The 24,360-nt window shown below is 41.8% G+C and overlaps 1 protein-coding gene across 5 annotated transcripts; it reads right to left on the bottom strand.

Moving 5' to 3' along the window:
* Positions 1 to 479: 479 nt before the first annotated feature.
* On the bottom strand, positions 480 to 22,881 carry atp8b5a (ATPase phospholipid transporting 8B5a). Of its 5 annotated transcripts, XM_028996788.1 has the most exons (29): positions 22,454 to 22,881; positions 22,068 to 22,264; positions 14,615 to 14,697; positions 14,473 to 14,531; positions 13,848 to 13,961; positions 13,059 to 13,157; positions 12,635 to 12,696; positions 11,913 to 11,985; positions 11,132 to 11,202; positions 10,309 to 10,391; positions 10,070 to 10,228; positions 9,283 to 9,371; positions 8,618 to 8,811; positions 8,309 to 8,517; positions 7,075 to 7,118; positions 6,834 to 6,999; positions 6,505 to 6,693; positions 5,943 to 6,058; positions 5,575 to 5,739; positions 5,270 to 5,381; positions 5,027 to 5,132; positions 4,804 to 4,942; positions 4,462 to 4,645; positions 3,377 to 3,600; positions 3,205 to 3,288; positions 2,480 to 2,725; positions 2,185 to 2,323; positions 1,896 to 2,026; positions 480 to 1,798 (listed from the first exon to the last, which is right to left on the bottom strand). In XM_028996788.1, exons 3-29 carry the CDS (start codon positions 14,655 to 14,657, stop codon positions 1,478 to 1,480), a joined length of 3,621 nt encoding a protein of 1,206 aa, XP_028852621.1. In that variant the 5' UTR covers positions 14,658 to 14,697; positions 22,068 to 22,264; positions 22,454 to 22,881; the 3' UTR covers positions 480 to 1,477. The 5 variants fall into 5 exon arrangements, with proteins under 5 accessions (XP_028852621.1, XP_028852623.1, XP_028852622.1 ...); XM_028996790.1 differs by lacking the exon at positions 22,068 to 22,264; XM_028996789.1 differs by lacking the exon at positions 22,454 to 22,881 and having other exon boundaries at positions 22,068 to 22,336.
* Positions 22,882 to 24,360: the final 1,479 nt, after the last annotated feature.

Below are 24,360 nucleotides of genomic sequence, written 5' to 3'. Positions count from 1 at the left end.
CCTTGACTTTGACTCAACCACAAAACTTAGACTTGTTTTGGAAAAAATGAATTGTGAATATCTCTAAAATGTATGACGTAAAAGTCAAAAGTTGTCACAAAAATAAAGTGAAGTAAATTACTTTACATACACTGCAATACTGTGATCAACCACAACATATGGACCAATGAAACAACACCTTTTATCATGATTAACAGATCTAGACCAAACACCCAAAGCCCAGTTTACCATGATCCGACATTCCAATTCAAATAGTCTGATTACCATACAGAAGATTTAAATGATAGGCCACTCTGTCACCATTATCTAATCAGTTCCTGATTTCTGCTCGTGGTTTTGCTGACGTAGCCTTCAGTATGCTGTCAGACTTGTGACACAGCATCATAACAAAGCGGGTTAGTGTATACATTGTAGCCATAAGCAAAAAAAAAAAAAAATCTAAATAATCTATAAATCATTAACATACAGATTGTCAGTAAGACATTTAAAAAGGCAATGAGTATTTTATTTCGAAATTTTATAAAAAAAAATATCAAACACAAATGATCATTTAACAGTTTATACAGGCTTGATGATGAGGAACTGAAAATTTAGTGTAACATTTTATTGTACAGCAAGCACCCAGCACTGCCAGTACTGTATTACAGATTTCTCTTTGGTTAATGGCGGTAGTCAGATTTGGTGGTGCATTACTAAAAAAACTTAAATAAGTTAGACATTTTATGACTCTAAATTCATTTTGGTATATTCCACAAGAGTGTAATTTATAACTGGCGTGATAGTTTTTTTTTATATGTACTCAAACAGTTTTTATACTAACCCCATAATTCATAACGAAAAGTAATAAACAAATTCATCAGCATGTGCCACAAATTCTGTTGTTTTTTGGGTGCAACAGACTCTATGCAGAGTGAATATCATATAATAATATTCAAAACACTGGCATGCACATAAAATATATTTTAAACATTTACTTCATGTAAAAAAAATACATTCTGATATCTGAAAATTTTGAAAATATCTGATGATAATGATAATATTGGTCTGTGCTGAATAGATATTGGTCTGCATTATTAAAGATATTCTCATACATGAATTAAAAAATTAAGAATAGAGTTTTACTCATTGACCAGGAGTCCATGGTTTTCCATTAAATTGAAATAGCCAGAAATTAGTGTTCAATCAAAGCTCCAGGCCATGGTGCTCACTGTGATGGTGCAACATTTTTTTCACGAGATCCCTCAAGACGAAAAAAGTTGGGGAAGTGTCCATATCATGGGAGGAGAAGGAAAGGACACTCCCTTCCCAATCAGCTTTCCTGTTTATGACATGTAGACATGTTATTAGTTGTTATTATTATGCATCATATGGCATTGTAACGTAATATTGTACAACTGTCTGTTGAAAGTAAGCCTTGTGAGTTTAGAGTACAGCATAGTTCCATTCTTGTAAATGACATCTGCAGCACGTTCCTCAGTCAGTAGGAGGGTTGTTTTGTGCGGTACATCTGGAGGGCGGTAGGCTCCAAATCTCCCTTGGAGTTCTGATTTTGGGCCGTTGGGCTGTACCCCGCCGAGCGCCCCGCAGGACTGAAGTTCAAGGTGCGGCCAGTTGGAGTGAAGCCTGTGGAGCGTGGCTTCACTTGGCGGTGCAGGAACCTGCCGGAGGTCACCAAGTCTCCGTAGCCTTGTGCATGTGAGAAGGCATAGGCAGAGCGTCGGGAGCTGGTGCGTCTCATCCGAATTCGGCGGGGAGGAGGGGGTGGAGCAGCTTTCATCTGCCTGACTTTCAACCTCACCTGAAGACAAATTATTACAGACCGCATAAATCTCTGTAATACAGTTTAGTTAAATGAAAATAAAAATAAAGGTTTTGTATTTCATAATGATGACTACCTTATCGTTTACGGTGGGCTGCAGTTGGATGAGGAGGAACCGGTGTGTCAGCACAGGAAGCACACACAGTATGGAGGTCAGTAAGATGGTCAGCCACACGTTGGGTTGGCTTAGAGAATTCCTGGCTGTACCTGTCCACCACATGGACCACAAAATGACACATTCATTATTTCACCTATTTAATTCCAGATGAATGAAACACCATACTGAATTCTATTTTGTAGAACCAGTTGGTCTAGATTTTTATGTACCTGAACCATAAAAGTAAACTGTGCTTGGTTCTACTCACCTATATGTGGGAAAGATGATGTGAAGGTGAGGTACATGCCATTGCTATGCATGGTAAATGTGACTATAAAGTACATGGCCAAGCTCCCCCAGACAAACACATGGTTTACAGCTGTCCAGTATGACATGTCCAGCCCCAACTGGTAAAATCAGGAGAAAATCAAGGTTTTATATTATATTATTCATGCAGAAGCAATCCATAGGACTAATAGTATTATCTCTAACATGTATATTATTACAAAACAGTATGATGTTTTTTTTGGTTATTATTATTAGTACTCATTAGCACAGCATACTTGTATGCAGACGGCGACGAGAAGGCAGGTTTGGACCAATAGGGCGAAGGACTGGTAGTCTGCGATATCCTTGCCGTCGTTTTTGACCGTGTCATATATAGCACCATAAGGGATGAAGAAGAGCACCAGGGAACTGTAGCAGCTGTGCAGGGCACACTTCATGAAGGCCGTCTTACTGAAGTACAGGTTGAGCTGGCCGGGCACGTACAGCTGGGGATACTCAAAACTCCAACTGTCACTGACATCCTGCAGTCGGGTGTAGGAGAGGGATAGCCTTATTACCTACAGGTACTCTACTACAACCATGTAAACATTGAGTAGAGGCTGCAGAGCTGATTATAACACTAAGTCCTATGGTTTAAGTAGGTAATCTTAAGTGACCTTCATGTAATGACATGGGACCAGAAAACTCCTGTCCTGGTAAACTACAGAATGTATTTGAAATGTGGGTGGATATGAGACATCTGTGCTTAGAAGACATTTTGTTTCACATGATCATGTGTCTAGTTTAACCTGCCACTGATAAATGATTTGGTACACTACATTATGACAACTGAAATATGAAATATAACACAGAACATAAATCCTTTCAGTACACTGTGGTCGCTGGGTGAGCCTGGTGAATGGGGATCACTCAGCCAATTTAAATGACTAGATGAACCTGCCCATCACATATAAGACATGTAAGGCCAGTGGTTGTGATGACCATTATCAGAAGCCTTTACCTGGTCAAATAAACTCATTCCCAGCACAGGCAGGGCTGTGTACACCAGATTATATAGTGTGATGAACCACTCGTCATAAACGGTCTGTAAATGAAAATGAAAACAGCGTATAGGACCAATGAAAGGAAACATAATTTCACATGATTCCAGAATGTTGGGTGGGCCACCTCACCTGTGCGGAGAACCCGCAGAAGAAGGCGTACCAGAAATGCATGAAGGTGAAGGTGAAGTTTTTGTAGAAGAAGTAGCGCAGGAAGTTGCACATGCGCAGGTAGGACCAGCGGCCGTGCACCAGCAGGAGGCGCTGCAGGAAGCGGAACTGGGCGAAGGAGTAGTCGCTGGAGAGCACTGCCTGCATGCCCTCCTGCCCACTGATGCCCACGCCAATGTGTGCCGCTGGAGAGAAAGTGAGGGGTTAATTATACACTATTCATACTAATAAATACTAATATATCATTACAAAGGCTTTATTTGCTGAAATATAGCTGGTCCGTGTGTGTGTGTGTGTGTGTGTGTGTGTGTCTGAGCGTGCTTGCAAGCACATGCATGAGAAGGAACGTGGGCTCTATGGAGAGAAAGCGAGTGTCAGTGCAAGGTTTTGCGGGAAAACATCAGCTGCCTCGGTGGTTTCAGTGCAGCAGGCTCTGTCATCTCATCTGAGGCACAGCTACCCGAGTAACACTAGCCTCCCTAGAGGCTGATGGGTAGAGAGGCATCAATCCGGGTTTGTGGGAATTGTTTGGCGAATGAGGAAGTGTACCCTTGTAATACCAAAAAGAGTTCAGTCTAAAAAAAAAACCCTTTAAATTATAGCTTTAATTACCATAATACAGACATATCATTAACAATCTGAAATGCTATATTTTTTTATATTAATTTTATATTAAGATTCGAGACATTATTTAAGGTGTTTGCCAATCAGAAGTATTTCTAATTATCTATCTGCATGCTTGGTGGTGCCGAAATGACTACAACAGAGATCTTGCTTGTGAAGTTTTTGCCACATTTTTGGATGATTTGGGCACAAAACCGTCAGGGGTGCAGGATTGAATCAACCAGAATGAGGAAGCATGGGTTTAAAGACTGTGTTCTGGATGACAGACACAATTACACATAAAAAAGGGCTAGTTTGTTCGTCAAGGTACAGACAACCAGCACAATTCTTTATTCATGGAAATCCTAAGGATGAATTTGATCTTTGATCCAGTAAACGTGTGTATCACAGCACTTTGAAACTGGCCCACGGCTGCTTCTTACCTTTAATCATGCTAACGTCATTGGCTCCGTCCCCTATAGCTAGGGTTACTGCCTTTTTGTACTTCTTGACCAGCTCCACCACCTGGGCCTTCTGGAGGGGCGTGACCCGACAGCAGATGACAGTTTTACACATGCAGGCCGTACGCAGGAACTCCAGCTCCATGGTGGGCTCCAGAGCATAAGCCTGAGAGGGAGAGCCGGGTTACACAATATTAGGCTGATTGTAAGAGGATCCTCAGTACAAGTGTACTAGAGATTAAGATAAGGAGGCTACAGCAAGAAATGAGCGACATTTTACAGAACTCAGAATAGAAGAGGAATTAAAATCCCCTTCAGGCTTACCAGACTCTGTCCATTGATAACGAAGCCATATTCTCCAGTGACACTTTCATCTGGGACCACCTTAGGTGAGTCACCTTGTAACATCTTGCAGAGGAGCTCATCTTCCGCGCTGTCGGGTTTCATTGTGGACCTAGCATGCCTAGAGAGGAGAAACGTGATAGGGTGTTCAAGAAAATGTCGAGAGCTTTCTTTCAACAAGTCTGCTGAGCTGCTTCTCTCTCACCTCAGTTTTTCCCTGACACCCTCTGGTGTGTTCGCTGCCACAATAAAGATATCGTTCATCTCCTCCCTCAGCATGTTGCACGAGTAACCAATGTTTTCCGCTGTCTCTGCCGTGGAGAGGGAATCAAAAAAGGAACAAGAGACCAAATTAACCATTCAAATGACAAAAAAATACTCTCAATTAACTTTCGCACTGAGACAGTCTAGACAAATTGCATTTGCTGGTGTTTCCGCTAGTCTGTACCTTGTTTGTCCCCAGTGAGGACCCAGATTTTAATGTCGGCCTTCGCTAGTTGCTCTATAGTGTGAGCTACTCCATCCTGAAGCTTGTCCTCGATGGCTGTAGCACCTAACAGCTACACAATAGACACATGAGGAGACCAACATGTCTGAAGAATCAAACAATTTGTAGAAGACAGATGGATACAGTTATTAACAAAGATAAGGGAAAAACAGCAAAGAAACAATTAGGTATCCAAGAAAACTCAAGAGATGGAAAATGATCATATGACTATTAGGTAAGCATGATGTAGTGCTGTTCACACTTACCATCAGATCTTTCTCAATCTCCTCATAGAGCAGATCCAACTTCTCCTCTCTATCCTCCAGTGATGTGCTGGCCTCATGGTGGCGCTCTTTCCACTCTCGAAAATATTCTTCATCGAGATTTTTATAGGCCAGCGCCAGGGTTCTCAGTCCATCACCTGCAAACTCCTACAGAACACAGAAGGGATTATGATGTACAAGTCAAACCCCACTTGCCACCATTGGGTCAAGACAATTATCCCTGTATGTCTCCAGAGAGATTGTCCCTGTAACTAATGTAATTCACTCTGGATAAGAGCATCTGAAAAATGTCATAAATGTACATGTAATAAACCACGAATGCTAATGTCTCCCCCTTTGTGACCACTCACATTAAGGTGCTCCGTAGTGACCTCCATCAGCTTGCTGCAGGAAAGGTGTAGTCTCTCATAAATGATTGTGTCGGCTCCTTTACAATACAGGGTTAGCTTCCCATCAGGGCTTCTCACTGATGAGGACAGAGATAATCGTACATCGGAGAGATTTATTGCAATTTATACTGATTTATTAAAATGACCACAATGTGCACAGACAATAGCGATGGTTGCGGCTGCTGGAGGGCGGGGCGCACCACACACACACCATTCAATCGCACACACAAGGTCCGAGCTGGGATTCGAACTCACAACCTTGGAGTTGTAGCTCCCAATCAATAACAATACAACAACAATGATCTCATAGTAACTGTAATAGTTTTTGTGGTTAATGAATAGGTGCACCAAAATTACACTTAAGGTATATGTGACTGCAATTGAAATGCAAAACTTTATGCACCTAAAATCTCTTCAATCAACCTAAATTTTTTATTGTTATTTGATTGTGCAAAACATAAAAATCATTATTAACTGAAATAAAATATTTCATTATGTTTACGCTGCTATGTTGAATCCTCACCAATGACAGACATTCTTTTTCGCACGTTGTTGAAGTCCAAGATGGCCAGAAGCTGGTAGCATCTCTGCACTCCCATCTCCACTATGCTGACGCTCTCGGGAGTGCGAGAGCGGAACACGAAGCCGAAGTTGCGTGCGGCCGTGACCAGAGCGCCCTCGTCTGGTGACTGTGCCTGGTACAGCAGATCACCTAACAAAGGACACAACATACACAACAGAGAAACTGTGCTCAGAATTAACCCTGTGCTGGTCCAGGACAACTGAACCTCTAACCTGTGACACGAGTCACTCGAAATAAAACAAATGAATGTCAAATTTTGGAAACGTTACCCTCATTCTTCTCCTCGGCCATGACAGTGTGACAGAGGGCGAGCAGACGGAAGAAGGCGTGGACCTCAGTGTTCTCCAGCTTCACTGCCTCAACAAGACTTTGGTCGTAGAACATGAACTTGGGGTCAGCAAGTTGGTTGAAGGAGAAGTCCACTGAGTCCGTTTGCTGGAAAATCAACCAGGATCGTGTTATGTGTGTCGACATTACGTTAACAGCAGATTTAGTACAAAGCAACTGTACCTCAGTGATCTCAAGTCTCTGTCCAGTGTAGTCCAACACGTCACCTGCAGAAAGGAAACGTGTGAAAATGCGCATGACACAGAGCAGTATGCAGTGCTGGACTTTAACTAAGGCACTACAAGGTTCAGAACAGTAATAATATTGCAGTAATGCTACATTACCAGAAGGCTATTATTTTATTATGACATAAATAATAAAGTGCATCCGGAAAGTATTCACAGCGCATCACATTTTATTATGTTACAGCCTTAATCTAAAATTGATTAAAATTGATTTAGAAAAAAAAAAACAAAAAAAAACAAGCATGAAGTCAAATGAATTGTCTGTAGACCTTTGAGACAGGATTGTCTCGAGGCACAAATCTGAGGAAGGTTACAGAAACATTTCTGCTGCTTTTGAAGGTCCCAATGAGCAATGAGCACAGTGGCCTCCATGGAGTTCAAAACCTCCAGGACTCTTCCTAGGGCTGGCCGGCCACCTAAACTGAATGATCGGGGGAGATCCTTCAGTTTAGTTTGCAAAAAGCACCTGAAGGACTCTCAGGCCATGAGAAACTAAATTCTCTGGTAGAATCTTTGGTGTCAATGCCAGGCATCACATTTGGAGGAAGCCAGGCACCACTCATCACCAGGCCAATACCATCCCTACAGTGAAGCATGGTGGTGGCAGCTCATGCTGTGGGCATATTTTTCAGCTGCAGGAGTTGGGAGACTAGTCAGGATAGAGAGATCGATGACTGCAGCAATGAAAGGAGACATCCTGGATGAAAACCTGCTCCAGAGCACTCTTGAACTCAGACTGGGGTGAGTCTTTCAGCAGAACAACGACCCTAAGCAAACCACAAGGATATCAAAGGAGTGGCTTCAGGACAACTCTGTGAATGTCCTTGACCCAGTCAGGGCCCAGACGTGAATTTGATTGAACATCTTCTGAGAGATCTGTGCACTGACGTCTGCCATTCAAACTGATGGAGCTTGAGAGGTGCTGCCAAGAGGAATGGATGAACCTGGCCAAGGATAGGTGTGCCAAGCTCGTGGCATCATATTCAAAAAGACTTGAGGCTGTAAAAGGTGCATCAACAAAGTATTGAGCAAAGGCTGTGAAAACTTATATACATGTGATTTCTCAGTGTTTTTATCGTCAATAATTTTTCCAAAACCTCAAGTAAACTGTTCATGTTGTCATTATGGGGTGTTGTGTCATCTGGATAACAGGAAGCACCTTGCAGTCTCACCATAGCATTTTCCATTGATGGAGCACTTGTTGAAGACCATGATGTTCTGTGTGAGGGTGCCCGTCTTGTCTGAGAAGATGTATTTGATCTGGCCCAGCTCCTCATTTAGGGTGGTGGTCCGAGCCTCGGCTGGAGTGTCACTGCGAGCGTGGTACATCTTCCTGTCCCAGTCAATGTAGTAGCTGTTACCTAGTCGGATGATTTCCACACTGACACACACAAATAAATTATCAAATTTAATGCAACAAATGTAACATCTTTTGCTGTAAATTATGTATGTTATGTCCAATCATGATCAATCATACAAACCTAACATAAAGTGATATTGGCACCACTGTGTTGAGGATGATGACGTAGGACCAGAATGTGAGGAAAGCTGAAAAGGGTGCATTCACTCCATCCTGTCTGGGCAGGAAGGCTGTGAACGTTGACCCCTCTTGCTGCTCCCAAATTCTATTTCCAATAGCAAGAATTGAGCATGAAATGGCCAAGAATCCAAATATCTGTAACCATGAAATACATGATTTTAGGGTTAATGCAAATACTTTTTACTGTTCTACTAGATTTTTGATTCATAGGCCTTGTTCATGACAGTGCATATAAGGGAACTGAGTACTGAATATATTACCAGAAATGTCTTTGTTATGTTATGCATTTTACACTTATAGAATACCACATAAAATACATTTTTGAAATGTACACTAAAAACATCTCTGGAAATCATCTGCATAGATTGGGAATTTATAATATTTTGTGTATATCAGAATCAACATTAATAAAGTATTAATATGTGGGTTTCATGACTAATTAAAAGTGATAGTAAAGTCAACAAAAAGGAACTAATCTATTTAGCCCAAAATATGGGGCATACCGCTTAAACAGTGGAGTTGGAAATTGGCATATTACTACCAACATGAACATTATTCCAATTAGAGCTTTACTGGGACACTATTGACAATGGCAGGTTGACCTACACAAAGAACAAGAACATTCATCAGATGGTCAATGCTGGTTCTCTTGAAAATTGTTTTGCCACAGTTCTGCATCAGCTTGGTCTCCTGCCCTGTAGAGATGAATAGAAATGAGGCTTCAGCAATGTCAGAGAAACGTTGTAAGGAAGATTCACAGTTGTCATGATCAGACATGGTGATAACAACAGCATTCAGTTATTAGTGTAAGAACTCCGCACAATGCATTAATAAGGGATGATATATGGCCTCAATTTGATGATATGACAGGGAAAAGCAGAAATAATGGTTATGACATGTCCAAGTCCATTTTAGCCATTTTGAAGGCATTAAAACCTGACTTTGGGACAGTGCAAAGTGGACAGAAGTTGATCATCAGGGTGGCTCCCACCTTTAAAAGGCAGGGATGCCAGATAAAAGGTGATTGCAATAATGCTGTAGAAACTGGTTTACAGACCTTCTCGAAGTTATAATGCACAACTGTACCACTGTTCCACTTACTCATAACAGTGAACTGTACACAGTAGGCAATTACTGCAATTACAGGGATACCATAAAATCATACTTATAAAGGATAGTATAATACATGGCTTAATTATTGTTAAATAATGGATAGATGTTTTTTTTAATTTACTATCTTAAAAAAAAGCAAAAATGCAACATAAACTTAGCAAAAAACAACACACCAAAATAGGGCCCTCATTATAACATTTTTATGATATTTAGAAATATAATTATTATTGGATTCCTGTTATTTCAAACATGTTTGGTAGCCAGTAAAAAAGTGCCTGACCTCCAAAGATGACTAGTCCAAAACACCAATCAGTATTCCTAATCGTACATCCTCGGAGTAGAATCCTTTCATTATCCAATGCATACTTCTGCCCGGTAAAGGTCAGTGTGCCGGTGAAGCGGTCTAGTCTGTTGTTTGGGGGCTCACAGCACACTTCACCTGTGATTCAAAAAATGTATCTTCAGGCTGCAAATTTTGATTCAAATTCCTTTTTTAGTTTGTCAATTGGTTCCTCTCACCATTGAAGGCAGCCAGGTCCTTAATGCTGTCCCCCATGTCCCCAGTGACAGTCAATGCCTGTTTCACCTTGAGGTTGGTTTCTCTGTAAAAGAGAACATAATATAATTCATAAACATGCACATTATATACTTTCATACACAAGAATGCAACACACTGCAGTGTGAAAAAAGTGTTTGCCCCCACTATATATATATGTGTGTGTGTGTATGTGTGCCGTCTTGTGTTTAGTCATTGTCAGGTCACTAAATGTTTGTCTATGTTTAACACGGTCCCTGTTATGAATAAATCCCCCATCCACTTTTCCCACATTTTGATATGTTACAGCCTTATTCCAAAATGGATTGAAAAAAATTCTCCTCAGAATTCTACACATAACACCCCATATATACACACACACACACACACACACACACACACACACACACACACACACACACACACACACACATATATATATATATATACACACACACACACACACACACACACACATATACTTATACTGTACTTCATGAAGTACAGTATAAGAATTACTGTAACAGTAATCATGCCTGGGTGATAATATTGACCTCAGGTGTGATGAGCCACTTTTATGTTTAAAAAGGGAGGGGCAATCACTTCGGCACACAGGGAGATCTGGGAGATTTTTTTCTTCCTTAATAATAAAATCCTTCACTTAAAAACACAATTGGTTGTCTTTGACTAATATTTGATGATCTGAAACATTTAAATTTTGAAACATTTAACATGGAAAAAAGTAAGAAATCAGAGAGGGGACAAACACTTTTTCACACTACTAGACCTATACACACATCTACACACCCATCTAGCTCTGCTGTTTCGATGTAGACCAGGTTGAGTGGCTCACTGCTAGAGAGGAGCAGAAGGTCAGCCTGAAACAGAGTAAATGTCAGTGAACCAATGTTTTCCATCCACACAAACACACACAACACAGTTTCTGTAATACTTGCCTGCCTCAAATTCCTCCTAATTAACATACACATAGTATCCTAAAAACTTGCCACTAATATTATATGAATGTATTTAAATTGCAGATTTGTTTCCCATTGCAAAACAATAATATGTATATAATAAAGTGATTGTCATTGTGAAACACAGCACAGCACACAGTGTCACAGTGAAATGTGTCCTCTGTATTTAACCCATCATCCTTGGTGAGCAGTGGGCAGCCATGACAGGCGCCCGGGGAGCAGTGTGTGGGGACGGCACCTTGGTGGTTTGGGACCTGCAGGTTGCAAGTCTGCTTCTTTAGCCACTAGGCTACCACTTGATAATCATGAGGTCTAATAACATTTTATTTAATAACAATCTCATCATACACACTTGCGGGCAAATAATCAATATGTATTTTAGATATTTTATAGTGTTGTTTCTAACTACATCTGTTCTATGTTTTCTGGACTTTCTTCTTTTAGTGATTCATGTCCCACAGAGCAGCGCAGAAAAACCACAGTCCCAGTTTTGGTTGGCTCTTCGTGCCGCAGTTCTTGAGTTGACTGAGTTGTGGTTCAGCATGGAGAGATGCTCCTGCTGTGGATGCACCATGCAGATGCACGGTATGTTCCGTAGAGACGTCTCTCACCGTAACAAACTGATTGTTTTCAAGTTTGATGATGTCACCGACTTGCACATCCATCCACTTTTCACTTCGGAGTCTAACATGATAAAAAGAGCGAGGAGGGAGAGGTGAACCACTGATCATTTATTGTCATTTATTATTATAACATAAGCCCCTCAGGGCTCAGGTTTGATGTGATAATGCTAACAGACTTCAGCAACACTAATTGAGTAAAAACAAGTAGTTTTGGCCATAACTTATATTTGCTTATTACCAAACAAACACAAAGTGACATTCAAAGATTTGTATATTTTAATTTTTGTGATGTAAAAACGTAACTGGGTCACTATAAAAGCACTGCTCTTGTGGTCACACATCATAAAAGAACAACGACTATGGGAACAATCTAGATGTTTCCCACAAGCCCTACAGCTTGATCTACAGCTGTTAAGATGGTGTTTTATTAAAACATGGATGAAATCTCCTATTCAACTCAACCACCTCACCTAATCCAGTGGAGGAAAATACCAATAAACCATTTACATTTACAGCATTCATCAAATGCCGATACTGGCTCATAGACGAGTGTCTAACCCACTAGGCTAGTGCCACCCCATCTTTATGCAGATATAACAGTTTGAATCTGTCTTATTCTCTTTAAATGATTATGTATAAAAGTATGTATATGTAGTACATATTGGCAAGGAAATTACTGTAGTAAAAAGGAAGTATTTTAAGAGACTCACTCTCCATTGATGAGGACTTTGACTTTACGGTTGTTCACCTTTTTGTCACTTTTGTGGCGATTCTGTAAAATGATTGGAATAATCAAGCTCTGCTGTATCTATAGCCACACACATGCACACAAACACTCACACGCACAGTAGCAGGGAACATGCTGTGGCGCTGTGAACATTCTTTCTGTATAGCAGGAGTCACCACATCTGGGAGTATTTACAGACTGAATTCCTCTGACGTGTGCAAGGGGGATGAAAAAAAATAGTGTTTGGCCCTGTCCCAATGGTGAAAACACACACACACACACACACACACACACACAGGCCTTGTATTGTGTCTGTTTCAGAGGTATTAACATAATAATTTAACCAGTGCAGCTATTATTTATCTATGAGTTCATAAAAGAAAAAAATGACGTGTACATGTACTCACAATGTCATCAATAGCATCTTTAGCTGCAGTCACTGACAGCACAAGGACCAGAGGGACCACCGTGGTGAACCAGGACAGAGACGAGATGTCAGGGATGAGCTGTGAAAACAAACGGCAGCTTTGTAAAACTAAGTCATTAATCTGTCCATCCTTTAGACCTGGATATTCAAGTCAAAGTACTGGGGGAGCTAGAGCCTATTCCAGCAGGAATAGAGGGACGGAGATATGGGGACAGTATGGTTGCCACATGAAACCCTTACAGCAATATATTATGATTCATAACTGGTACACTGGTATCCAGCATCAGTGTATCAAAGCAGAAGTTAAACGTGTTCAAGCTTTGGGCAACAAAGACTTTTTAGAACAGAATATTTTCCCCCATGCCGCCATCCTGTTATAATTCCACAGATTTTGTACGGTTTTAAAATGCAGAGATCTCCGTACTGCGTGCCAACACTAACCACACTGTCACATTAAAGAAAAAAAAATCCAGTATTATTACCAAGTAGTGTTTGAAGATTTGAATCTTCTAGAAGTACAAGGTCATTGGCTCATGGGCTGTTTTATAGGAAATAAAGCCCAATGATGTCTGAACTCAACAACAAGCAACTGGAGCAACTTCCCTTTTTAGAAACAGAAATCAAGAGTTCCTTAAAACTGAGGCCCCACGTTTTAAACTTTTGATTTTGCAATAACAAGATCCTACTTCTCTCCCTGATTAACCTCTGTATTATAACCCCCAAGAGTCAAGTTTATTCATGTTTATAAGGCGAGAACAGGAACACCCACCTGAAGCACAAGTAAGATTAAGAAGTAGGCGTTGGCAATCCTCTGAAACTGCTCAAAAAGGTTGAGGGGCAGGAAGGTGAAGAGGTTATACTTGGAGGTCTTGATGGAGTTGGTCTGTGGAAAGGGAAGGGACACAAGGGATCCTCCTCAATCTAGAAACACCATTTCCAAGCACGGCAAGGGGAACTAGACCTTATTAAGCAACAAGATTGAACATTTGACCCTGTCTCCTCAGTAGACAGTGGGTGACACAACACGTCCAAATTTAAGACTCCACTTTAATGTCCACTTGTAACAAATTCCATAAAAAGTGTGATCTTTAATATATTATGAGGACCTCCAACCTTCTGAGCAGACCCCGTACACTTCACAGTGTTTAGGGGCGACAGGGCCTTACAATATTAAAAAGTACAATGTGTAATGAGTGAAATAATGCAGAATGTTTAAACAACTCATCCTGCTGATTAATAGTTTTCATCCCTCCGACCTATTAAATATTTACCTGCTATTACAGGATTTTAAACACCAGCATGGACAGACTGAGGTATAAAAGAGCCACTGAACATCTAAATTTTTGTGTGAATTTTTGCAGATTATAATTTGATGGCCCGTTCGCAGTACTCACCGCATATCTAAATGAACGGTTGAACTCCCTGTCGTTTGCACGCAGCTTCCTCTGCTCCTCTGGAACACGAGACAACATCTGGTCATTTGTCATCATTTAATAGAAAATTCCAATGTCAACGTGAAATTTGGACTCGGTTTACCCTTCTCTTTCTTCTTCACGCAGTCCAGTCCGAAGAACGACATTGTAACGCCTCCTCTTCACACTATTTCTCCATTGTATCTCCTGCGGATCAAACGTGGTTTAACATGTCAGACACAGGCTTTGACTTCCCACAATCGAGGTGCAGGAAACGGGTCTTTAACCACAAAGCCTACCTACCCATGTCCATGTACACATTGTTTTCTGATATAACAACTGTAATGGGTGAACTGTACAACTGTAACAGTCATTTGCACGCAGACAGTAAACACATCAGGACATGTTCTCAGGTCCACAAGTGGCTGCCTGTCCCTGCTTCCCGAGGTTAAACGCGGGAGAAGTGGAGAGGCGCCCATTTGTTTAAAAAGCACAAAGTCTGGAATCTGATACTGCAAACTGTGTTAAACGTCTTAACGTGACAGGAAGCAGATCAAAACATTCACTGCAATGTCTGACACCAGTTTTACCTTCTACTCTAACTCACTGAGCACGTAGCCCTTGTACAATGAACACATTTTCTGTGCTGACTGAGCAAGTTCCATTAGTACTAACTGCTTACAAGCGTACACGAAGCTGAAATTATGTTGAAAGATTTGTCATATTTCAGCTTAAGGGAGAATACTTCAGTAGGATCCAGTCCAAACACACACCGAGTACCGCTTTGGCGCTGAGTGCCACCCTGAACCGCGTCACCGTTTTATTTCCTCAGGGGACACTCGTGCACTGACAACTGCCTGGGTGGAGAGTGCAGGGACACGCTCTACAGTTATGACACCTTGGGAAGATTTAGTCACAGAGTCAGCACGCCTTGTGAGCCACAACTTAAAGGGCAAACCCATAAAATCCCATTGCGTTTTGACTGACGCTCTGCTTAACAGGCTACAAAAAGAAAACGCAAATGTCAATAATCCAAAAAATCTAATTTTTGGAAAAAAAAATTAATATGGCATTTGGGAGGAAAACATTTGGATCTGCACACATGAAAATCAGAAAATAATCCAAACCAAGCACAGTTTTTTTTTCCAATAAGGGCGGTACTGATAATTGCAGGATGTGGAAAATGCTTAAATATTACACCCATCTGGCTGGCAGTGCTAAGTGACGTCACCTCCTGTGACATTTTTAGAAACCACATGTCTACGTTTAAGAATGTGCTTGAAGACACACGCCAGGCCCAGCAACCACTCACAGAATCTGGACCCTGACTTGGTCAAAAGCAGCATCGTCTGTTATCTGAACCCTAATGAACTGGCTGCTGGACTGTGGCAGTAACACATTACTAACAATGTTACACTGTAACCTCCAGTAAACGTGACCTATACAATTACAGTATTCCAAATAGTAATGACAGCAATGATATTGCATTCCCAAAGTTTTACTGTACACAGTGCATGTCAGGGAAGTACTACAGAAAAGGCTCATCAACAATGAACGATGAGGGTGGGGAATAACTTCAAAAACTAGACACAAAACACACTGTCGGCAGCACAGCAGCAATATGAAACTTACGAAAAAACACAATGGCTCTGACTCTAATTAATAGGCTTTGAATTTTTTAAAAGAAGCTATTTGTATCACTCTTTCAGCGGCGGGAGACCGTAACATAATGTAATGTAAACAATACTGTAGCAATACTGTAGCATAATGAGAAATTCTGTCACGTCCGCGAGCTGACGAGGGAAGTAAGCGCAGAGGCGGGACATAATGGGAAACAAGATTGATCAAATAATAGAAACAAAACCAGGCTCGATGGCCGAAAACAGGGGAAATAAAGGGGAGAACCAAAACTAGCCAGCGGAGCCAGAACTCAAGACGCTGTCAAACAGTTGCCAGGACAGAACCACTGTCCTGATTGGGCCATGGTGTGTCTCAAACTGCAGCCAATCCTGACAAATACAACTGACATTTATGTTTTAACTCAAATTGTTAGTGTATGAAAGAGTAATACATAAAGGTAACTTAATTACTATAGTAGTAGTAACATGTTACTTTTGCTCATGTGGAGAGTGGTGAAAGGAAATCCACTTCTGTGTTCTGTGCGCATCGGTTTTTCGATTTTTGTTTATCGCTAGCTGAGCTTTCAAAATAAAAACTTCCTTTTAATATATGTCATACATTATGGAAACTGTTGAATTTCAGCAGTGACATAAAGGCTATTGGATTAACAGAAAATATGCGCTATGCACCATAACAAAAATTAATCAAGTGTATAAATTTGTGTACTTAACAGAGAATTTACATCAACACTTAGTTGAGCCAATTTTTTGCAATTATAACAACATCTAGACAATTCCTATAGCCTTTAATGAGTGTCTGGATTTTGGATGGAGGTATTTTTGATCATTCATTCACACAAAATCTCTCTGATGATGATTTATGAATGCCTTTGTAGGGTTCTGTCACAGCCGCAGCAGCACGGTCGGGCCAGCAGGGGGCACGCAGGCGCCCTCGGGGACGACCACCCAGAGGCTGACAAGGCCGGGTTCGGCCATCGTGTCTAATCATCTGGCGGCCAACTTGTTTGGGCTGGCACACCCCCTCATGGTCAAAACTGTGACAATTACATTACCTTACATTTTACATTTATGGCATTTATCAGACGCCCTTATTCAGAGTGACTTACAGTCAGTAGTGACAGGGACAGGGACAGTAAGTGGTAGCCCTAAGTGGGGTATTAAGAGGGGTATTAACTGATGACAAGCTAAATTTGGGAATAAAAGGGATAGTTTACTACATGCATTCACAATCTTCAAGAACTTACGGGTACGAACAAGCCGCAAAGATGCCAAGAGAAGAAAAAAGAAAATTTACAGTTGAGCATGGCCACAAGATGGAAGCAGATTGGGACATGTCTGTCTATGAACTGATGGCGTTCATCTCCATCCTTCTCTGGAGGGGGGTGATCAGAATTCCGTCGCTGGTTGATGCATGGTCGGCAACATTGGGGATCTCGCACGTCAAGAGCATGATGGCTTCCACAATCAGCCACAATCAGCCAAACATTTCTGCCACATTTGCAGAACAAAGGCAACCGTTCACACATGATTAAGGATATTAGGTAAGAACAACCGGGCCAAATGGTCCCTCTCTGGTAGAGCTAGGGGGATAGGGCCAAATGGCCCCTCTATGGGAGTTCCAGTGTTAAGTGTCTTGCTCAGGGACACAATGGTAGTAAGTGGGGTTTGAGCCTGGGTCTACTACCACTCATACCTAATGAATTATAGAATGATATACAAATACACCCTCTGCAGCAAGATGTTCTTGTTTGTCATGGCTGCCGTCCACCCTCCTGGGCGACAGGGGGCGCAGGGGCGTACTGGACCCCGTCACACCGGCAGGACACCACAAGGCAACGAAAGCATAAAAGAGGAAGAACCAGAACAGGTTCAACTCATTCGTTGATTCCCATCGCGTCTGTGTAAGCCTTGTTCCTGACCATCCTCGCCGATTACCCTTGCCTGTTAGCCCACGACCAAGATTTCTGCTCTTCCTCTCACCCAAACCCGAACACCATGAGTACAGCCAGCTGCTAATGCATCCCACTCCCACGGCGATGATGCCTTTGCAATCCATTTGTTATCTTGTAGAAACATGTTAGTGAATGAAAAATAATTTACAAAGCAAGGAAAATCTGAGCTGGGCTATACTTTGCAAAACTAAATTCATATTTTCATTACAAATATAACAGATATGAGAAATGGATCTAAACTCAGTGAATCATATACACAGTACAGACATATACATCCCCCCCAACACACACTACCCTTTCCTTAACTAAACACAGAAAGACTATAACTGTCTTTATTCTATTCCCACATGTCAGGGTAAAGAGCTAAACAAATCATATATGGCCGCTTTTACATGAATGTGTGAGTTGGTATTTTATCTTTTAAAAAAAAAATTGACCCTCAGATAGATCAGCTAAACAATCCCTTTTCCTGTTGTGCTCAGGCACTAGTGGGGGACAGGCTGAGGGCTCCTGGACAGGAATGTTATGCTGCTCGGGATCTGAGAGGAAAAGGTAAGAAGTGTAAGGAGGAATTCCTGCACAAATTCCCAACATTCCCTGTGCCTTGATTATTCATCAGTGGCCCGATGACAGGTCAGCGGTTGATGTCTGTATGCTTGCTATAATTAGTTTTGCATTTTCTCTACTTAGAAAAACTGTGAAAATAAAAGAAAGAGGCTGTAAAAAACTGTCATTTTACCCTTAATTAAGATAAAAATCAACCGGCAGTGGAGATCAGCAGGAGTTGGTCAGCGTGTGGCAGGGTGTGTAAGAGATTTGCTATAATTTACAGTAAAATCACATTACCGCAGGGTCTGGCTAAGGCTATGCTGAGGTCATCTCCTATTGTAATGAACAGGAATGATAAGGCTTCGTGTACATCATCCAGACAAAGCAAAACAGACCCCACACACACACACACACACACACACACACACACACACACACACCCTGAAATGACATGACTTTCAGACTTACACAGTGTAACAGAACCACCAGGGCTATTTCTGAATATGGGTGTGTATTATGAAATCCATAAAAGACGATTGTATCTCAAACATCTGTTTCTGCACCACAGACATTAATGCTTTAAGGCTTAAAAGGCAGAACGTTTTAAGTAAGCTGGTTTTATGTTCATGTTCCGTTGTATGAAATTCATGCCTTTAGTGACTTTGAGGAACTCTACAAATAAAATGTAGTATTATTATTATTGAGTGTGGTGTTTTACTGACATAGCTGAAGGCAGGAAGTGAAAACAAAAGATCTATCGGTGACTGAAAGGTGTAAAATGGAGGGAGTTGTGGTTCCTTTTTTACCCCATTAGCAAAAGAGCCAGAACGCAGCAGTATTTAATGTAGTCTGAAAAAAAGGAAAACCATGTCCTTCTGAGTCGGCTGAAATTTGGTGAAAACAAGATTAGTTGTTGATAGCAGCCACAATAGAAGGAAGCATTTATAAAAGAGTGGCTGCAGCGTGGAGGAAGAGAGCAACAATTACTCTGTGTGAACAGCACAGAACCTGGGAAGTTCCTTTTTGTGAAAATAGCAAAAAGATTGCATCTTCGCAGTGAAGGGCTGTGACAAACTGAATGTCCGTTCCCGTAGTGAAACGTGTGGGTCTGCGTGGGTCTCGGGATTTGAAAAGTGGACTTGTGCTGAGGGTCCATGGTCTTGGTTTCAAACAGGGACAAAGAAAACACCCAGAGCTGCCATCCTTCTAAAGCAGCCAGGCGTGCAAGACTTCTGACCTGAAGAAACCATAAACCACGCCCTCAAACACTGTTTTCACTACTGTATATACCAGTGATGTATTTCATTACTGAATATTCTAGCTGTGCGCATCCTACAAAACTAATTCTACACATATGACAGATGCAAAACAAACCCAGCAGGGCCACGTGTGTCATGTCCATGTGTGACCGACTAGATGTAGCATAGAGATGGTGTAATGGACAACTAATTAGCATGAGTTTATGTGCTGTCAAGGTGTAGGGTGACCAAAAAATATCTTTCTTTTTGGTTTAACAACAGTATGAATGTTTGACATAAGAAGGTTGCACCAGCTTGCATCGGATAGGGTGTGGTCGTCTATGGGTGAGAAGGGGATTTCATCAAAGATTTCTGGATTTTTTCATTTCACTTCTGGTCAAATACATTTAAGCTGGTAAAACTTAGAATCTATTCATAGTCATATCATTGCGAAACATTCCATCAGAGACAAAATACTACATTTTGTTTTATGTAGCATATTATTTAAAACATTAACTGTTTGAAATTATTTGCATGTAATTAAATATGTTACCATGGTCCAAATTTAGGACAAAAGTGAAAAAGTGCAGCTAACTTTCTGGATTTCTGAGAGTCAGTGGAAAAATGGCCTGAAACAGTCCGAAAGGACAATGAAAATGACATCTTCACCAAACCAGCCCTGAATAATGAAGGTGATCTTTTGAGTCACCCTCCACCTCTCAAAACAGGAGTGAGAAGTCCCCTCTCATTTTACTAAAGCCAAACCTGTCATTTTGATCAGCCCCTGAATTATTTATGGGCAAATAATGGCCGTCTTTTTAATAATACAGCTCAGGATTATTTGAAATGGATAAAAGACCCCCTTTAGAGCCATCACACCACTGATCAGTTTTACAGGCCAGGGTGGGGGGTCAGATGGAGTCATAATGGCGTGGCCTGCAAGACACCTCATTTCACATAAAAGGTCACTTATTAATACAGAGCTGCATGTCAAAGCTGTGAACAACGCTGACAGAGGCTGCTGCACCACAAAGGAGATGCATTCAGACACACACAATGTCTCTGCGCCGGCGTGAAGACATCAGAACAATACCTGGCACGTGGTGGAAAATAAAGCCTGACGAGCAGCGACAGGAAACCAGTGTTAGGGAGCAAAGCTAAAAGAAGGACGCTGATAGGGTTCCGTCACAACGCTGGCCGACCACAACTTCCCGCTGAAGAAATGAGGGGCTGCTCCTGAGTAGAAGCTGCTCTTAAAAAAAAGACAATCTGACCTCGGGTCAGTTAAAGTTTAAGGGACATTTTACTTAGACTGTCATTCTGATGCTCTACAGATGTTACTAGAGTCATAATGCCGTTCTGGTTGTAATCTTTTTGATATGACTAGCACTGCTCTAAGAGGAATTGCCCTGGTAATATTTTAGGTATGAATGAACATGCGGACTATTGCCATGCCTACGCAGACACACGGCTGCATGCACACAGTGAGAGAAACTGGAGAAAGAAGAAGACAACTGACCTCAGGTCAAAAGAAGAATTTCCTGGGTAGGTCCCGCTGATATCCCACAGATTTTTCATCAACAGTCATCATGACCATTCGATCAAATTCAACCTACAGAGTTTTTGGCATGATTTGCGTTCTGAGTCCTTGGTTCTCAAACTGTGGTGCATGTAACACCACGATCCTCATGTTCCTTCAAATGGATTATATTGTTAATAATCACTGCTTCAGTTTAAATGTAATGTAGTTATTAATCTTAAGACTTGATGTTGTGGATGACAGAAAAAAAATTATTATATTCATATTAGGAATAAAATTGCCTCCAGTGTTACCTAGTTTAACAAGGCTACACTACTTTATTTTGCAATGATCCAAACACTTTCGGTGAAAACCTCCAAATTTCCAAACCACTCACATATGCGGTTACATGCCTTTAAAGAGTTGATGTGCAGGTAATGACAGAGTCCCAGATGACAACAGAACCGGGAGTCAGATAACATTCAGGAGGAGGAATGTCAACTTTTCCAGTGTGAGTAGACATGTGGAAACAGAACCCTCCGGGCGTTCTTCCCGAGCCAAAACTTTTTAAACAGCCTTCAGGGGACTAGAGCATTGTACTTCCTTAGCTTTTCCCAAACTGGAACCCTCTACAGCCCCTCCCCGCTGATATGTGATCTAGGAGTGAGGAGGCACTTACCCTCAGCCAGTCGGACCCTCCTCCAAGCAAAAATCACCAACTTCTCCTCTCTGCTTGGTCCCTGGCCTCTTCTCTCATTCTCTGGTCTCGCTTCTCTGATCCCACACACTTTCTGTGTCTCTTTCTGTTTTTTTTTAATTAGCCTTCGCCGTGTTCCCTCACTCCCCCGCTCCGCTCCTGTCCATCCTCGCGCAGAACTGGTGAGAGAGAGGTGGGCTCGGCATCCAGATGGGACTCATTCAAACACTCACACTCAAGATAAACAAGGGAGAGAGGGGCGGGACTCTCTCTCTCTCTCTCTCTCTCTCTCTCTCTCTCTCTCCACCCCCCATCTAACACACATGCACACTGTTTTCTTTCACTCGTCCTTTCCACACCTCTCTTACCTTTCACCTCTCAGTTTTCCATGAGCTAACTTTCCCCCGACTTTCGCTCCACGCCTGCCGTGGTCTGCACGTCTCCTCCAGACGACCGGACTTCCACATGCCAGCTTCTCTCCCGCTCGCTCTTTCTCTTTCGAAAGTATCAGTTTCCTGCACACCAAAAAAGGAAAGCTCGTTTTTTTTTTTTTTTTCAGAATGAGCACAGTACCGCACACCACAAGAGAACAAGCGCCTCAAGGCAGAACCCTCAATCTTGTTATTGTGGAGATACATTTCTGCAAATGTTTTCTTCTCGGTTCTTTGACAGAGACTCATGAGCACAATCAGCCAAATCTGCCAGTTTATCCTGGAATAAATAACCCCGCCCCTAAAAGCTACTGATGTTTTTTCCAGGATGAACAGCAACATCTCAGATCTCATGAAAGCAAGGGGAAAATGGATAGAGCTCGGCAATACACCAAAACACCAACACCACCAAACATACCTCTCCACGATAGGAGAGGGACTCAGTGAAGCACAAAGCCACCAGACCTCCCCCTCTACCCGAAAATTTACCAAATGACATTCCTCAGAGGGTGTGGTCTGTGCTCGCCTAAAACCATCTTTACTTTACTTTACTTTACTTTATTTAGCAGACGCTTTTATCCAAAGCGACTTACAATAGGAAGACACCAGCAATTCTCGTTCGATTTCTATAGAATATCGAGTTTACAAACTAAGAGCCCTGATAAGGCTTAGACTTGTCAGCGAAGAGCATGCTCGGAGATTGTTGGGTGCGAGACTAAGAAAAATTATAATGTATTTATACATTTTGTATTTGTTTGTGCAATGTGTACGCATGTGCGTGTGTAAGTGTTAGATTTGTCTGTAATATATTTGGAATAAGAGGGTTTTCACCTTCTTCTTAAAAGTGGTGATGGTCTCGGCTAGTCGTGTGGAGGAGGGCAGGTTGTTCCACCAGCCAGGGACAACAACGGAGAACAGACATGATTGGAATCGGAGACCCCGTGAAGGAATTTTTAGTCTCCTTTCGTTTTCCGATCTGAGAGAGCGTGCAGGAGTGTAGCTAGGTAGTAGTGTGTTGATGTAGGAGGTAGTATTGTAGCTTCTGTGCAGGAGAGTAGCTAGGTAGTAGTGTGTTGATGTAGGAGGTAGTATTGTAGCTTCTGTGCAGGAGAGTAGCTAGGTAGTAGTGTGTTGATGTAGGAGGGCGCAGTTCCATTTACAGCCCTGTAGGCAAGCATCAAGGATTTGAACTCAATGCGAGCAGCTAACGGGAGCCAGTGGAGGGAGGTAAGAAGAGGTGTAACATGGGTGTATTTTGGCTGATTGAAAATGAGACGGGCTGCCATATTTTGGATCATCTGGAGTGGTTTTATGGTGACTGCAGAGGCTCCAGCCAGGAGAGAGTTACAGTAGTCGAGTTTGGAGATGACCATTGCCTTGACGAGGAGCTGCGTAGCCATCTTACCTTCTGCGCTGAACCCAAGCATCTGCAAAGAAAACCTAGGAAGTGGAACTCAAATATCCATGTACAACAAGACGAGAAATCAGCCAAGGTTGCAAATATGACAGGACCTTCAGGGATGGAATGTTGGTGTACAGTCCTATCAGCTGGAAGCGATCCAAAGAGACCCTGTCGTTGTGGATCTGGAGATGAAAAGGTGAAACTCGGTTACAGCGGCCTTGACTGCTCTTTGCAGAGTGTGAAACTGGAATGTACACTTCAGCTGGCTTCCTACTCTTGCCTGGTTAATGATCAGTCCGAGCGTACTTCAGGACATGAATCACTTGGCAAACGTAGAGTAACGTTGGGTAGAATGGTGATACGCCCCAGACAGGTTTACATACGGGTGGTTAAAATGTCTATTATCATCCAATAGCATAAACACTGATACGTTCTAATCTGC

Source organism: Denticeps clupeoides, chromosome 11 (genome assembly GCF_900700375.1).
Source record: "Denticeps clupeoides chromosome 11, fDenClu1.1, whole genome shotgun sequence".
In the NCBI taxonomy this organism is placed as follows: domain Eukaryota; kingdom Metazoa; phylum Chordata; class Actinopteri; order Clupeiformes; family Denticipitidae; genus Denticeps; species Denticeps clupeoides.
Note: the sequence above shows the minus strand (reverse complement) of the source record. Positions and strands in the feature narration are given on the sequence as shown.

Excerpts from the sequence above, each read along its gene's own strand:
- atp8b5a (XM_028996788.1), bottom strand. The coding sequence starts at position 14,657 with ATGTCGTTCTTCGGACTGGACTGCGTGAAGAAGAAAGAGAAGG. Across the intron at positions 11,203-11,912 it reads AAAACAATCAGTTTGTTACG|GCTGACCTTCTGCTCCTCTC; the intron begins GTGAGAGACGTC and ends ACTCTGTTTCAG. Across the intron at positions 8,518-8,617 it reads CCAATATCACTTTATGTTAG|TGTGGAAATCATCCGACTAG; the intron begins GTTTGTATGATT and ends TGTGTGTGTCAG.